Source organism: Cotesia typhae, unplaced genomic scaffold (genome assembly GCF_013202065.1).
Source record: "Cotesia typhae breed Kobodo isofemale line unplaced genomic scaffold, CoteBio_Ctyphae contig_36, whole genome shotgun sequence".
Lineage (NCBI taxonomy): Eukaryota > Metazoa > Arthropoda > Insecta > Hymenoptera > Braconidae > Cotesia > Cotesia typhae.
Genome location: NW_027423744.1, coordinates 1,198,066 through 1,214,762, shown reverse-complemented (window position 1 = coordinate 1,214,762; position 16,697 = coordinate 1,198,066). Strand labels below are relative to the sequence as shown.

The window sequence follows — 16,697 nt, the reverse complement described above, 5'->3', positions numbered from 1 at the left end:
ATAATACGTAAGTATACATCCGAGAATACACACTGCTTACATTAGGCCATCAGTGGAGGGCAGAATCGGATGTGATGGCAGTAACACCAGCACGTGTGTACCAGAGACTGTTCTAACATTACGTTTGTTAATCTCCGACAATTTGAAATTTCAATCGAGCCCCTGAAGAAGATATAATTTTAATAAAATTCCTTAAAAATGAAAATAATTGAATTAATTGTGTAATAAGTGGAGATTTTAATAATTACCAGTGATAAGTGCGTTTGTAAATTTTAAACTGACGTAATATGGCAGCTTGTCATCCGCGTCCTCTTCAGCCACTTCAAATTCATGATAGTGGTATTAATAATGTTCAAACTGTTGGAAATATCAATCATCTTCAGTCCCATAGTCAAAATCATCAGAATTTACCGACCCATTATTCCCCGCATCTTTTGAATTGGGTTTATTTGGCAATTGCGGATCAAAATCCGCATAATGAACAGGTATATTCTTTTTGGCTTGCTCACTAAATGATTAATGATCAAAAATTTGAAGTTTTCTTTTATTTTTTAAAGAAGAAATAAAAAATTTTTTTTTCAAGGCAAAAAATTCTTGAGTAAAGTTAAATTATTTTGAAGAATTTTTTTGGACTTAACTCAACGCAAATTTTTGGAAAAAAAATTTTTTTTCAAGAATTTTTTGTCTTGACAAAAAAAAATTTTTTGGAAAAAAAATTTTTTTTTTTATTTTTTGGAAAAAAAATTTTTTTTGTCTTGACAAAAAATATTTTTGATTAAAAAAATTATTTTAAAGAATTTTATTCTTAAAATTCAAAGCAAAAATTTTCTTGTCTTGATACAAAAAAAAAAAATTCTTGAATAAAAAAATTATTTCGAGAAATTTTAATCTAATTTAAAGCCAAAATTTATTGAAAAAAATTTTTTTTCTAGAATTTTACTGTCTTCATTCAAGAAAAAAATTCTTGAACAAAAGAATTATTTAAAAAAATTTTAATCTTCTAATTTAAAGCAAAAAATTTTTGAATAAAAAAAATTTTATATAAAATTTTTTGAATTTCTAAAAAAAAAATAATTATTCCAGAGCAAAATCTTGCCAACAGTATGGGGAAATTTTCCAACTGCATCTCAGCATCAGAATTACATGCAGAAAAGTTCACTGAGCCCTGGATCAATTCCCCTCGACAGTATCGGCGAGCTCGCGGAACATTTCAACGAGCTGGGCCTTTTGGACAAAAAACCTACAAAAAGACCTCCCTCGACGTACTTGTGTCACTTGTGCTTCAGAAAAGGACATTACATCAAAGACTGTCCTCAAGTAAGCTATCCAAGTTCTTAAGATTAAAATCGATTGAAGAAAAAAAATTATTTTTTTTTAAATTGCTTATTTTTAAAAATTAGATTTACCGCGACCTAGATAATGAAATCCCGAGTAAAATGAACCCAAGCAATCCATGTTAATTATCACTCCTTCATCAAATTAACGGCATTAATATTTTATTAATCAATTAATCAAAAATCGACCTGCGGCGGATCAAGTCGCGCGACGGCTTATTTTACGCGGAATTTTATGAGCTTTTCAAATATCCAAATTATTTTACTTGAAAATTAATTATTCACGGCATAATCCGGCAATTTAATGAATTTTAATCAATTCCTGGGAAATTAAATATAAATTGTACCCACTGAAAAAAAAATTTATCAGATTTATTTTAAGTAATAAAAAATTTTTTAACTCAGAAAATTTTTTTAATTCGATTTTAAAAAATAATTTTTTTTTTTTTTTAATCCACAAATTTAAAACAAAGAAACTTTTTTTTAAGCGGGTATTTTTTTATTAATAAAATCGCTCTGTATGCCCGTGAATATCGTTATTTTCAGAATAGTCTAGGTACTTTAAATAGTTTCGGTAGACGCGAACAAGATTTTCTTCATTTCCGCCAAATTATATATTTAGTAATTTTCCATATACTGTTACTGAATTTTTTTCTTATTAATTTTTTAAACCAATTTTATAAACTTTATTTATTTATTAAAATTTAAAAAAAATTTTTTTTCAAGTCAGTAAAATTTTTTTTGTTGCTCTAAAAATTTTTAAATTTAAAAGAAGAAAATTAAAAAAAAAATATTTAATTAGGTGTATTTATAACAATATTTAACAAGAGAAAAATAAATGCAGGAATAGAATGACGTAGACTCGTAAAAAACTTATATATATATGTGAGGAAGCATGTGTGTTAAATTTAAAGAGCAAAGCTGCGTCGAGGGGGTGGAGCGGGAAGCTAAATGTATGAGACTTATATTTGTACTTGTACTTGAGTTTATATATTATTATGTATTTGTGTGTGTTGTATATTTTTATTATTATTGTTATTATTGTAGAGATGAATATATAGAAGTATATGTAGGATAAATGAAACGCGGTTGGTGGAATGCAAACATCCATCTAATTGTCATCGACGTACAAACTGTCAACCCGCAGCTCAATTTAACCTTTTAATTAATTCAACCAAACTATTTAGTTTAATAAATAATTTCTGCTGGTATTCAGGCTCTTTGTTTATGTCAGTTCAATGATATAAAATGCTTTTTTATAGGAAATAATTTTTTTTTTTTTTTTTTTTTCAATAAGACTAAATTATTTTAAAGAAAACTTTAAATTTTTGTGTCACTATACCAGAGTATATATAAGCGTAGACTTTTTCTCTTTTAGTATCCAGTTTTTTTGTTTATATTATTAGTTCATTAATATAAATTGCTTTTTTATAGGAAAATAATTTTTTTTTATATAAGAGTAAATTATTTTAAGGAAAACTTAAAATTTTTGTATTCTTGGCTTGATCTGAAAGATATTTAATTAATTAGGAATTTTTTTAAAAGTTAGTTTTTGGTTTTACCGCTAGGTGGCTACGCCCTCTCGCTAGTAGAAAAATTTTACCAGAGTATATATAAGCGTAGAATTTTTGTTTTCGGTATTTAGATTTTATGTTTATGTTATTAGTTTATTAATATAAAAAGCGTTTTTATAGAAAATAATTTTTTTTTGTGCACTGAAAATAATAAATTTTTTTTTATTAAGAGTAAAATTATTTTAAAGAAAATTCTAATTTTGATAAAAAAATTTTTCTTTTAAAGTTTTCGTATCCTTGAGTTGATCTAAAAGATATTTAATGAATTAGGAATTTTTTTAAAGTTAGTTTTTGGTTTTGCCGCTAGGTGGCTGCGCCCTCTCGCTAGTAGAAAATTTTTACCAGAGTATATATAAGCGTAGAATTTTTTGTCAAAATTTTTAGAATAAAATTATATTTTCAGGCTAGACCAAAAGGAGAAGGTTTGACTCCTTACCAAGGGAAGAAACGTTGCTTCGGCGAGTACAAATGTTCTAAGTGCAAGCGCAAGTGGATGTCAGGGAACAGTTGGGCAAATATGGGCCAAGAGTGCATAAAGTGCCACATCAACGTGTATCCCCACAAGCAGGTGAGTCTGGGGTCTACGGCGATGTTGTTAACAAGCACCTCGTCTCATCCGTTCAACTCCTTGCTTCGTTACGTAAGTCGCCATTAGACGTTTTTTTTTATTTTTTTCTTCCTTCATCTCATTTCTTCATTTATTATCTGCTCTCTAAATAACTTTAAATTCAATTTTTAATTTTTCAATAAATTTATTCCAGAGACCCTTAGAGAAACCCGACGGCCTGGACGTCTCCGATCAGAGCAAGGTGCATCCTCAACATCTCTGCGAGAAGTGCAAAACTCTCGGTTATTACTGCAGACGCGATCAGTAGCCATAAACTTACCTTTTTTTTACTATTTAAATTACTCTTAAATTTATATTCTTAATTTATAACTTCTTGCCGCTTCGGCGCCATGTTGTTTTTTTTTCTGACAATAATTACTGATTTATTGTTAAGGGCGCTTTTGAACTGCTCAATTTTTTTTTTTAATGACTAAAAAAAAATTGAGTGGTTAATTTTTTGAAGTTAAGTGTACCGCGACCTAGATCATAAAATTCCCAGTAAAATGAACCCAAACAACTTATATTTATTATTACTCTATCATCAAATTAATGGCGTTAATATTTTATTAATCAATTAATCAAAAATCGACCAGCGGCGGATCAACTCGCGCGACGGCTCATTTTACGCGGGATTTTATTAGCTTTTCAAATATCCAAATTATTTTACTTGAAAATTAATTTTTCAACGATAAATGAGCAAAAAAAGATTTTTATCATTAACAAATATCATAAATCTTAGATTTGGCCATTCACATTACAAATCTACTAATTTTCTAAATTAAACCTAAATATTTATACCAACAAATAACAATTTTGAGATTTAGTTTACTTTTTACAAACATTTTTCTCTTTTTAATTTTTTTTCTTAATTAACAAAAAAGTAAAATGACTTATTTTTAAAAATTAGGTGTACCGCGACCTAGATAATGAAATCCTGAGTAAAATAAACCCAAACAACCTATATTAATTATTACTCTATCATCAAATTAATGGCGTTAATATTTTATTAATCAATTAATCAAAAATCGACCTGCGGCGGATCAACTCGCGCGACGGCTCATTTTACGCGGTAATTTATTAGCTTTTTAAATATCCAAATTATTTTACTTAAAAATTAATTTTTCATTGGATAATCCGGTATTTTTGTTGCAATTTAATCATTCTTAACCAATTCTTGGGTAATTTTGTACAAGAATTTTATATAAATTGTCCCCATTAGAAATTTTCTTATTATTACCTCGAAAATGAAATTTTTAATTGTAACTTGATAATTTTTATAAAAAAAAAAAAAAAAAAAAGAAATTAGTAAAAAAATGCCCTTAAATAAAATCAGTGACTTAATCTACATTAGACTGAAAGAAAGAATAATAAATTGCGCTAATAAAAAGCAATAACGGGTGTGTTAATGATATGTATAAACTTTGGTCGCCCGTTTATTTATGTATAAATTTCGCAAAAGATATATATTGTTATTAATCTTAATAATTATAATTATAAATATTATTATTAATTAACTAAGGTTGCGTTGAATAATGAGCTTACTTTATGGATAAGAATTTATCACATTTATTGTAGTATTTATAATATAATATAATATAATGTATATATATATATATATATATATATATATATATATATATATATATATATATATATATATTTTTATGTATACGCTGAATATACAAGCCAAAATGTTAATGCTACAATTGATTTAATTTATTACAATTTTTAAAAACACACCTTTGATTGTTTTAGACACTTTTAAGGTAACGGGCATGTGGAATTGACATTAATAATAATAATGATAATAATAATAAATAGTAATAATAAAAACAACAATAATAAAACAATTTAATATAATACAATATTATTACTATTATTACTTTAGTATAAATATCGAAAATGTACAGTCGTCAAGGATTAGTGACGACAAAAAGCCGATCTGCGGCTGGATCTTCACTGAAATACGCTGCGGAGTTGAACATTGTTGTGTTGACCAATTGAGGTGGTTTGTTTGCCTGAAAATATTATTCGTATTTTTTAATAAATTACTAGAAACCTTGCAGTCTTTACTTTCTTAAATATTAACGTTTTTAAAGATGTAAACTCATCCCGATGATACACTCATCAAGAGCTTTTATTTGAGTACCCACATGCATTTTTTATATATTTTTCATATATACATATATATGATATATATAATATATATAAATATATGAAAAGTTGATGTGGGTACTCAAATGAAAGGTCTTGATGAGTATAATTTCAGAGTGAGCTTATATCTGTAAAAATGTCAATAGTTTACAAGATACAAGGTCATTTCATAATTATTGACATTTTTAAGGATATAAACTCATCCCGATGTTACACTCATCAAGAGCTTTCATTTGAGTACCCACATGCATTTTTTATATATTTTTCATATATACATATATATAATATATATAAATATATAAAATATATGAAAAATTGATGTGGGTACTTAAATGAAAGGTCTTGATGAGTGTAACATCGGGATGAGCTTATATCTTTAAAAACGTCAATATTTCACAAGATAAAAAGTCATTTATTAATTATGTATTTAGAGATGTAGTATTTTCGAATACATCCTAAATATTCCATAAAAAATAACTCACCGTAAGTTGATGAGTAGGACTAAAAGATCCCTCCAAATCCTGCTGTTCAACTCTGTCCTCTTCCGCCTGTTCCTCCAAGCCACTCTCTGCTTTACCATCAACCCTCGGTAGGTAAAACTCAAAGGACTGCGAAATAGGCTGAATAGCGACAGGACTAGCTACACTCGGCGGTGGCTGGTTGAGCAGATTAATAACCTGTTGTTGTTCCTTGGCCTCAACTCCTAGAGCTGGAATTCCAAAATCCTGTCCTACGGCTCTGTAATAATCCGCGGACAAGAATACAGAATTCCTGTTCGGCGACTTGTTAACTCCGTCACTCTCGCCAAGAGAGGGCACCACTAGAGGAATTCCCACCGGAACATCAGTTCCATCCTGTCCATCAGGTTGGACAGCAATGGACCCTTCAATCCTGAAGCTGGGCTGCTCTTGTTCCACCAAACTAATAACTTCCGAGCCTTTAGCTTCTTCTGGCTCAGGAACCGGCGGTTCCGGGAACAGTTCTGCTTTCAAGTTCGGCAGAAATCCGTTGATAGTCCGCCAAGTAGGCTCCCAAAGGTTCGAAGTCGGCGTCAAAACTCCTGTAGAAGACATCACCAGTAGCATGTTCTTCAAGGACTCAGGAATAGCTTCAAAGAGCAACTCACTGTGATCTACATGCATGTACGACCTGAGCAAGTCCAGAACCGTGAGCCACAACGGTAAGAACCCAGGGAGAGTCAGCAGCGGCGTCAAGTGATGCAGGAAGACTTTGGACAGCAACATGGCGGCTCTGACCCTCGTTTCCTCGACGCCAATTGGATCATGCGCAGCAATGGGGCTCAACAGCTGCGCCAACAGTGGGAACAGAACCTGTTCCAAGCACTGGGACCACTCAATCGCCGTCAGCTGGTTCAGGTCCGCGGCCAACAGAGTGCTCTGGAGGTAAGTGATTGCAGCAGCGCGAACTCCTCTTCTAGAATCGCAGCAAAGCCTTGCTATTCCTTGCAAAAGTGGGCGCCAAGCAGTAGGCCACAAGCTCACCACTTCAGTGGCTCCACTCTCTTCCGCCCACCAGCGGAACACTTGGGCGGTTCTTGCGTGCAAGGTGTGCATCAGCTCTAGAAGCTGTATAGGAGCCGCGTGGTAGGTTTCGTTTTCCAAAGCCAAGGGATTGAGTTTAACGCGCTTGCTTGGAACCTGGAGGATAGCCTCGACGAAGGTGCGGATGCACTGGATGCAGAGCTCAAAGTTGAACGGGGTAACGTGAGCGACGTCCCGGACTAGGAATGTCAAGCTCTCGCAGCACTTTATCAAAGAAACTGGGTCATGGGTAAGGAAGTCGCGGTCTAAGACAATTGAATCTGCGGCGACGGGTAGGGGAGCTTCGGTTCCAGTTGGAGATACTAAAACCCACTCAGGGACGGGACTTATGGGCCTTTGGTCCAGGACCGATCTTTGGGTGGTTTCTTCTGCAGTGGGTTTGGGAGATAGCGCACCAGCGCCGGAACACTCCAGCAAACTGAAGACGACTTTCCAATCCTCGCTGCTGTGGATGTTAGCAGCTCCAGTTTTTAACAATTCGAAGAGTCCGTAAGCGATTTGCCGGGCTAGGGGAGCCGTTGTTGCCGACGCTAAGTGGGTAAGCGGCATCAGCGGAGGTAGAACCGTCACAGCAAACTCTTCGCCTCGAAGAAGACGAATTGCTAATCTCAGCATTCCTACGGCGACGCGTTCCAGGAGGTAAGGGTGGTTCTCACGAGCTGCTGTGGTCAGCAAGCCGTCCATGTGTGCGAGGACTATCGGCCAGATACACATCACGCGGTCGCGGTTTTGGATAGTTACTTCAAGAAGAAGTTCCAATAAAAACACTGCGATGTCTTCATCATGGGAATTCACGGAAACTAAAGCACCTACCAAAGGTCTGAGAGAGCTCTCTTGCAAGAACTTTGACTCTTCAAGGATCTGCTTGAGGTAGCAGTTCGCTATGCAATCAGCGGCGCGTTTCTTGGTCGTAGCTTCTGCAGGATGTGGAACGCGGCTGTCCAATGCGATGTAGGAGTACAAGCTTGATAGAATTCCTTGGCCAGCTGGGGATGCTTTGGGAGTTGTTGGTTCTCTTAGCAATGACACTTTGCCTAAAGGATCCAAGAAGTCTTCTCCGTCGGTCATGTTCTTTGGCAACAACCTGGCTTTGTACAGAGTCTGCATACAGTCGATGATGTTCTTCCAAGATGCTCTTAATCCATCGCCATGCAGGTGCGTTATCTTGAACAGCGTTCTTGCAGCTAGTTGGCAGCGTCCGCTTCCTCCGAAGTGGAGAATCACTTGGTCAGGCTCGCCACCTGTCGCTAATCCAGTGAATTTGCACAAAGAGACTATCAAGGTGTCCAAGTCACTGGTCATGTTGTAGTGAGCGCTAATCCCAGCGCACCACAAGAAAGTTTGAGCAACGCGTCGCTGCAATGTTCGGTCTGGAGCTTTGTCGTAAGCGCGACAGAGGGCGCTTATTATCGGCGCCCAAGCTCTCTCAGCCAGTTCCTTGTCGACGAAGCTTCCTTCATTGCCTACCTTGATGTAGACACTCTCAGGACTCTCTCCTCTTCTTAGGAGAACCTTCCAAAGGTAGTTTTCTTTAACCAGCCCGGTTTGTTCTGCCGGCATCACAATTTCGTCGCTTTTTATAGAATTGTAGATCTCCTCCAGCATATCTTGATCGAAATCGGCGTTTCCACCGTTGCAGTTCTTCACGTTCTTCTTGAACTGTTCGACTGTCATCGGATTGTTCTGCTTGGTGGCGACACGATTGTGCTGATCGACGTTCAACATTATCACCGCGTAAGCCAAGGTAAAAGCAGCGTCTGCAGAAGCAAATGGCCGTCCATTGCTATCGTGCCAGTGTTCCGCGAACTTCTCTAGCAAGTGACTGATCAGTGGCGCCTCTCCCGGGAGTCTAAAGGACTCCAAGTAGAACCTCAACGCCTGGTCAACGCGCATGTTCCTCAAATCCAAGCTCTTGACAAACGCATTTAGGATATTCGTGTTTTCCTTCCGACTAATGTACTCGGCAATCGCTAATTTGTCCAACATCGGATTCTCTCTCAGCAGTTTTGCAATTCGCTCTGGATCGGGCTCACCGGGGCCTAGAAGACCGTGTTCGGCAAGCTTCGCGATTCCAGTTCGCGGATGCTCGTTAAATTTCTCCGTACCGTGAGCCAGCCAGCGCTTGTTAGTCTTGGCGAGCTTTAGATCTTCGACTGTCGGTAAAACAGGACTAGGGTCGTGCCTCGCTGGCTTGTAGAGATCTTTGTAACCCTTACACCGAGCTTCTATCCCAGCTATTAGCATGATTATCGCGTCTAATGCAATGAATTGAATACTGTGCATGTTGCCCATTAAAGCCGACGCGTTCTTCGACAGTAATTTCATCAGTTCTTCGTATAAATTCGATGAATAGAGCCCGCAATCGTAGTTAATATACATTTCCGCAGGCAATCCAGGAATCCTCCATAACCTTGTTATTGCTTCCAACGCCAGCTCTCGCTGTTCGTAACTGATCCTACTGCTTTCGGAATCAATAATCTCCATCAGTTTCAGCAGATAGTGTTCTAACTGGAACTTTAAATGCTCCCTCTGGGATTCGAACACCAGAAACGCAACTTGCAAATCAGCCGCTAAGATTGATAGTCTCTCAGTGCTCAAAAGCACGATTAAATTCCTCGATAGATCGTCTTTAACTACTGTTAACAGCGATGGGAAGTTCGCTAACGCGTCCGCTGAGATCTCCAGCGCCACTTGCAAAAGACTAAGACCCACATGGGTCATAGTTTCCGTGTTCTGTTTGTCGGATGGGTTGCAAAGCGTCACAAGAAATCGGAACAATTCTCGGATACACAACGCGCCGTAAGGAGTCAATTGTTGCAAAGGGGTAAAACGTACTCCTTGTTGGTTCACGTATTCCTGGACTTCATCGACTATTTTGGGCAGCTTTTCATCGACAGACAAGTCTTCTACGCTACCTAGCGGGGATTGAGCTAATTCGGGACTTTCGGGAATAGTTTCTTTAGATTTTTCTTCGTTTTTGGTATCTTCATTAGACTTTACATTTTCATCAATCTTTTCTTCATTAGTCTTATCTTCTTCAACTTTGTCGCCATTTTCTTGAATTGGCTTCTCTTTATCATTATCATTAGCAACTGTTTTATCTTCTTGATCCTTTTCAGCTGACTTGTCTCCTTGATCATTAGCAATTGGATTACCTTCTTGATCATTAGCAACTGGGTTACCTTCTTGATCCTTATCAACTAACTTACCTTCAGAACTACTATCCTTCTCCTCTTCAATTTTATCAGGCGTTCCTTGATCCAGCGATCCTTGCATGTCTACAATATTGCCCGCAGGAGTGATAGGCGTCGTTGCCAAATGGTTTCCGCGAATACGTTCCACAGGACTGAGCAAATCCTTCGTATCAGTATCATCCAGATCATCATTCGCGGGTTTTACTTTCTGCTTAAGATTCTTACTGATTTTTCGCTTGGGCCTAGTGTTTTCAATACCGTTAGCTCGCATTTTCTTCATGTTAGGAAGAACGCGAGTGTCATCTGCGAATTGAGGTAGACGGACGAAAAGATGGTGGACCATGTCGCGGAGACAGTGTTCGGCAGTACGCCGCAAGAGCTCGCTGAGCCGGGTTTCAAAGCAAATTCTGAAGCAACTCAGCATTATTTCGCAGATACTCTCGTCTGAGAGGTGGTCGCCAATAGGAGCCAGTACTAGCGCTCGGAGCACCTGGAGGATTCGCATTAAAACTACGCCGTCTGATGAAGCGTCTGTTCCGACAAAACGCGCATGCGTTACTGCGTCGGAAACTGCTTCCACGCACGAACTTATTGCCGGGTGTTCGTTATCTGAGAAGTTCGGTTATAGAGAGTTAGTTTAGAGATAGAAAATTGAAAAGGGAATAAGATTTAAGCTTACCTATCAATCCGTAAGATATTATTTTATTGACTGCGGCTAACGCCAGACTTGTTACAGGACCCGTTGTTTCCTCCGAACGGATTATTTCTAAAAATGGCGCCAGGAACACCCCCGGCTCCAGTTGAGACAGACTTTTTGAGTCGCTCAAGGCTTCTTTTAAGGTTGTCAAACCTTTCATTAGCACATCCTGGTCTTCGTCCTGGAAAATTATATCCCATAGCTATTTTAGGTGTTGTATTTGTTTATTTTTTTTTGTACGGGGTGGATAAAATTATTTTAAGGCTCATTTTTATTTTGTAGTTGATAGAATAATTGGAATAATTAAAAATTTTGTAATTTTTTTTTTATTTTCTGAAGGAACAGTATTACTGGTTAAAATAAAATTTTTATCTCAATAATAAAATTTTTTTTTTTAATTTATAAAAAGAGTTTTTAAATATTTCATAATATTAATGATAATTATAAAATAAATTTTTTAATATTATTAAAGTTAACCGACATTTTTGATTTTTCAATTTTGGTTAATTTAGTAAATTAGAACTAAAAAATATTTTTAAAAAATTGCACATAGTTTTTGAAGTTTTTTATACATTAAAAAAATTTTTTAATTTAAAAAAAAAATTTTGTTAATTTCTAGATACCGGCTAACTTTATTTTCATAATTTTTTACCTTTTTTTTTTTTTTAATAAAAAATTGAAAAATGTTTTTTTAAATAAAAAAAATTTTTTTTTTTCAATTTTTTTGTAATAATTTAAAAAAAAATAACAAAAATTTTTAGATGTCAGCTAACTTTATTTTCATAATTTCTTAACTTTTATTTTTTTTAAACAAAAAATTTAAAAAATGTTTTTTTAAATAAAAAAAAAATTTTTTATTTTTGCAAATGAAAAAAAATTTTTTTTTCAATTTTTTTGTAATAATTAAAAAAAAAAAAAATTACAAAAATTTTTGCATGTTAGCTAACTTTATTTTCATAATTTTTTTTTAAATGAAAAATTAAAAAAATATTTTTTTAAATAAAAAAAAAAAATTTTCTTTTTTCAAATAAAAAAAAATAATTTTATTAAAACTAAATTAACAATCTGTTGATAAAATTACAAACCTAACCTAATAAAAAAAAATCAATAAAAACAAAAAAAAACACAAACCTGATGTGAATGAGATGACCATCTTACACCACGTCGCATCGCGGTCATTAGCAGAGAAACCTCACCCTCGACGACGTAGAGCCCAGCTCCAGGACACCCTGACTTGGACATCCTGATGTTGGTGTTGTTCACACTTGTCGATCGTCTAGCTGTCTGTTATCACTTGGACTGCACTATTTACCGAATAAATATACTCACTCTCTCATCTTGACATCATAAACTCGACTGGAGCTATTTTACAGAAAATTGACAGATAGCTCATCAGCATCCACATGAATTTTCTTTGATATTTAATTTATTAGTTTCGTATAAAAACTAAATGTAAGCGCAAACGTGTTAAGTAGCACGGAGTGAAAAATTAAAAATGTTCACGTCAAACGTCAGACAGAGCACACGTCGAGATTCCAACACATTAGGTTGATACCACATTCCTGTATATGTGTACTTACATAAATAAATATAGGAGCCGACACTAACGACATCATGTGTCTACATTTGTATCTAATAAATTTACCTTGAAGATTGGAGAATGAAATCTTGCTAACCTGCAGCCGACATTTAAAAATTGTTATAAATTTTTTTTTTATTAAAAAAATTATTACAAAAAAATAAAAAATTTTTATTTGTAAAAAACTTTATAAATTATAAATAGAATTTTCATTAAAAAAATTTTTTATTTCTAAAAAGCTATAAGTGCAATTTTTTTAAATCTTAAAAATTTTTTTAATTTTATATAAAATTGCATTTATAATTTAAAAAATAAATTTTTTTTTGTTGAAAAAATTATTAAATTACTAAATATCAGCTAAATTAAATTAGCTGACATTTAGAAATTTTTTTCTATAGAAAAATTAAATAAAAATTTTTATTTGTAAAAACTATATGATAACTAATACAGACAATAATTAATTACTTAACATTTTAAAAAAGTATTTCAACAATTTTTAACTACAGCTTTGGCATATTATATGACATCAGCTGTTTATACTCGACTTGCATGGAATAGTTCACATTTGATCTGACAGGTGGCGTATTCAAGCAGATGATTCCCGCATGTGTTTTGTAAAAGTAACGCGCATGCGCGTGACCGCCATGACACAAAATTTAAATTGAACGCTCCTCAGTCTGGCGCGCTCTATTGACCACTTAACACGTGTATAATTTTTTTTATTAGTTAATTACCCACGGACATTATTATACTCCTCTTGTATTGTATAATAAACTTAATTATCCTCGTCAACAAATTAACTCACAAAGATGGCGGAAAAATTAAAGTAAACAATTAATACTTTTTTATAAATAATAAATTAAGTTATTTTTAGGTTATAATTTACAATACTTATCACATTTAAATAAATACTGATTATTTAATAAAATTAAATTTAAAAAAGAAAAAATAATTTAATGAAGATTATACTGGATCAATGGCTATATTTAATTGACCTTCAGGAGAATGCAGTCGCTCATCCGAGACCTGTGATTTAAAATCAATTTTTATTTTACTCATTGTTATTATTTTTAATTATTATTTAATGCTTTTCAGGGAAGGATTAATCTTGGGACTCGGAAACCCGCTCCTCGATATCTCAGCTGTTGTCGACGAAGATTTTCTCATGAAATACAATTTAAAAGCTAATAATGCAATTCTCGCTGATGAGAGTCACAAGCCACTGTATGACGAGCTGATTGAGCAGTACAAAGCGGAATTTATTGCTGGCGGAGCGGTTCAGAATACCATGAGAGTCGCTCAAGTAATTTTAGTTTTTTTTTTTTTTTTTATGAAAATTAGCTGAAAAATTTTTAGAATGTTTTTTTTTATTTCAGAAAAATATTTTTAGAAAAATTAAGTTAGCCGACTTTTAAAAATTTTTTGAATTGTTTTTAATGAAAAAATTATTTAAAAAAAATTAAAAAAAAATAATGCACTTGTAAAAAACTTGAAAAACTACGAGTGCAATTAAAAAATTTTTTTTTTATTGAAAAAATTATTACAAAAAAATGCACTTGTAAAAAATTTGAAAAATTAGAAGTACAATTTAAAAAAAATTTTTTTTTTTGTTTTAATTTAATAATTAAAAATATGTCAAAAAATTAAAAACGTCGGCTAACTTTATTATTATTATATTTTTTAGCTTTAATTTAATATTAAAATTCCGTTAGCTAGATTTATTATTATTTCTTCTTTAATGTCACATTAATTAATCGTTATCAGTTATCATTTTAATAGTTCTGATACTGCTGGTACTTATCAAAGATTCAGTGGCATGAGATGAGATAAAAGGGTGATGAACGATTACACAATCTTGAGATGATAACAAATTTTCCTATCTGCTACTCGTGTTACGTTAACACGATTCTCTTAATTTATTCATTTATTATTTTGCTTATTCTTAAGATAAATTCTCAGTAAACAGATAATATTACGCTTTATTTATTTATTTAAATATTTTTATTTGCAAAGCTTTTGTTAGACAAACCCTTCGTTTTAATTTTATCTGATGCAAGTAGATCGTTTTTTTTTTCTGTGGTTTTGAGATCAAAATTTTCCATATTAATATAATGGAAAATTTTATGCAAGGCTTTTTTTTCAAGGATTTATTTTTTAATCTAAATTTTATTTAGAAAACTAAATAACAATTTTTTTATGACAAATGTTTCTAATAAAAAATGAAATCTTGCAGTGGTTCCTGGAGAAACCTCACGTAGCAACATTTATGGGTTGCGTTGGCAAAGACAAGTACTCGAAGATCCTGGAAGAAAAAGCTCGGTCAAGTGGATTAAATGTTAAGTACCAGTACCACGATACAGTTTCTACCGGAACTTGTGGAGTTTTGATAACTGGAAAAAGTAGATCACTGTGTGCAAACCTGGCAGCAGCTAACTGCTTCCAGACGTCGCATATTCATGAGCCAGCTAACCAGCTTTTGCTGGAGTCTGCTCAGTTCTACTACATATCAGTAAGCCAATAATAATAATAATAATAATAATTATTATTATTATTATTATTATCTATTTTATTATTATTAAAAATATTAAATTAATAATAACAAAAAAATCTTATCATTTATTTGTTAACAAAAACATTATTTTAGGGATTTTTCTTAACAGTAAGCCCGGAGACGATCCAAGAAGTCGCCAAGCACTCGCATAAAAATGGCAAGACATTTATGATGAACCTGAGTGCTCCGTTTTTGTGCGAGTTTTTCAAGAAACCGATGATGGACGCGTTCCCGTACGTCGACATTATTTTCGGGAATGAAACAGAGGCCGAGGCTTTCTCAAAAGCCAACGACCTGGGCACAATGGACCGCAAAGAAATCGCCTTGAAGATGTCCAAGATGGACAAGGTCAATGAGAAGCGCCAGCGGATTGTTATAATTACTCAGGGCGCGGATAATGTTATTCTTGCTAAGGATAACACTATTCAAGAATTTCCATCTACTTCTTTGCCGGAGGAAAAAGTTGTTGATACTAATGGTGCTGGAGATGCTTTTGTTGGAGGTGATTTTTTTTTTTTTTGTATAAATATAGTTTTTTAAAATAGTGATAAATATTTTACACTCCCTTATTTTGGTCACAAGATTTAATTACAATTTTTATTTAAAGTTTATTAAAAGTAGTACTTGAAAAAATTTTTTTACATCAATTTTTTATTTTTAAAAATTTTTTTAATTGATATTTTTAATTATAACTTTTAAAATCAGAACCTGAAAATTTTTAATTAAAATTATTATCTGAAATAAAATTACTAATAAAACTTAATAATTAAATAGGTTTCATAGCGCAGTACGTCCAAGGTGCAAGCATCGAGACCTGCATCAAATGTGGAATTTGGGCAGCTACTGTTATTATCCAACGTTCTGGTTGCACCTACGAAGGAAAACCAGATTTTGCTATTTGACCAAAAAAAATCTACATTTTTATTACACTGTACTTTTTTATTATCAATAAAAAGACATTAAATGTTTAATATTGACCGCGTGAGGCAATTTTAAAGATTAGACACATTTATTAATTTTAATTTATATATTTATATATTTATAAATCAATTTTCAGTTAATTTCTCAATCATAATAATTGTAAGTAATTTTTTAAACTCTTACAGTAAATTTTTTTATTTTTATAATAATTAAATTTTATGAATAAAAGTTATCTTCTAATTTTTTTTCATCATTTTTAGATGTGGAATTTATTTATTAAAATTTGTTTATGAAAATTTACTAATTAAAAATGTAAAAAATTGACAAATTTTTTAATTTCAATATTATAAAAAAAAATTCATTAAATTTTTTTAAATTTATTAATTAAATTAAATAATAAAAAAAAAAGAAATTAAAGTTAGCAATTACCGGACAATTTTTTAATTTTATTAAACAAAAAAAAATTATTCTTAAAAAATTGCATTTTTAATTCTATAAAATTTTTAAATGACAATTTTTTCGTT

At 32.8% G+C, this 16,697-nt stretch overlaps 3 protein-coding genes across 6 annotated transcripts; 2 read left to right on the top strand and 1 right to left on the bottom strand.

Moving 5' to 3' along the window:
• Positions 1 to 5,029, top strand: LOC141526630 (zinc finger CCHC domain-containing protein 24). 2 transcript variants are annotated; one of them, XM_074241676.1, is made up of 4 exons: positions 1 to 485; positions 1,084 to 1,317; positions 3,312 to 3,548; positions 3,670 to 5,029. In XM_074241676.1, exons 1-4 carry the CDS (start codon positions 288 to 290, stop codon positions 3,781 to 3,783), a joined length of 783 nt encoding a protein of 260 aa, XP_074097777.1. In that variant the 5' UTR covers positions 1 to 287; the 3' UTR covers positions 3,784 to 5,029. The 2 variants fall into 2 exon arrangements, with proteins under 2 accessions (XP_074097777.1, XP_074097778.1); XM_074241677.1 differs by having other exon boundaries at positions 4 to 485; positions 3,312 to 3,476.
• An 89-nt stretch (positions 5,030 to 5,118) lies between these two features.
• Garz (Sec7 domain-containing protein garz) lies at positions 5,119 to 12,652 on the bottom strand. The gene is made up of 4 exons (XM_074241675.1): positions 12,254 to 12,652; positions 11,105 to 11,303; positions 6,152 to 11,034; positions 5,119 to 5,533 (listed from the first exon to the last, which is right to left on the bottom strand). Exons 1-4 carry the CDS (start codon positions 12,362 to 12,364, stop codon positions 5,429 to 5,431), a joined length of 5,298 nt encoding a protein of 1,765 aa, XP_074097776.1. The 5' UTR covers positions 12,365 to 12,652; the 3' UTR covers positions 5,119 to 5,428.
• Positions 12,653 to 13,381: 729 nt separating this feature from the next.
• Adk2 (Adenosine kinase 2) lies at positions 13,382 to 16,223 on the top strand. Of its 3 annotated transcripts, none has more exons than XM_074241687.1 (5): positions 13,382 to 13,527; positions 13,797 to 14,004; positions 14,935 to 15,036; positions 15,346 to 15,754; positions 16,027 to 16,223. In XM_074241687.1, exons 1-5 carry the CDS (start codon positions 13,511 to 13,513, stop codon positions 16,152 to 16,154), a joined length of 864 nt encoding a protein of 287 aa, XP_074097788.1. In that variant the 5' UTR covers positions 13,382 to 13,510; the 3' UTR covers positions 16,155 to 16,223. The 3 variants fall into 3 exon arrangements, with proteins under 3 accessions (XP_074097788.1, XP_074097789.1, XP_074097787.1); XM_074241688.1 differs by having other exon boundaries at positions 14,935 to 15,038; positions 15,363 to 15,754; XM_074241686.1 differs by having other exon boundaries at positions 14,935 to 15,210.
• Positions 16,224 to 16,697: the final 474 nt, after the last annotated feature.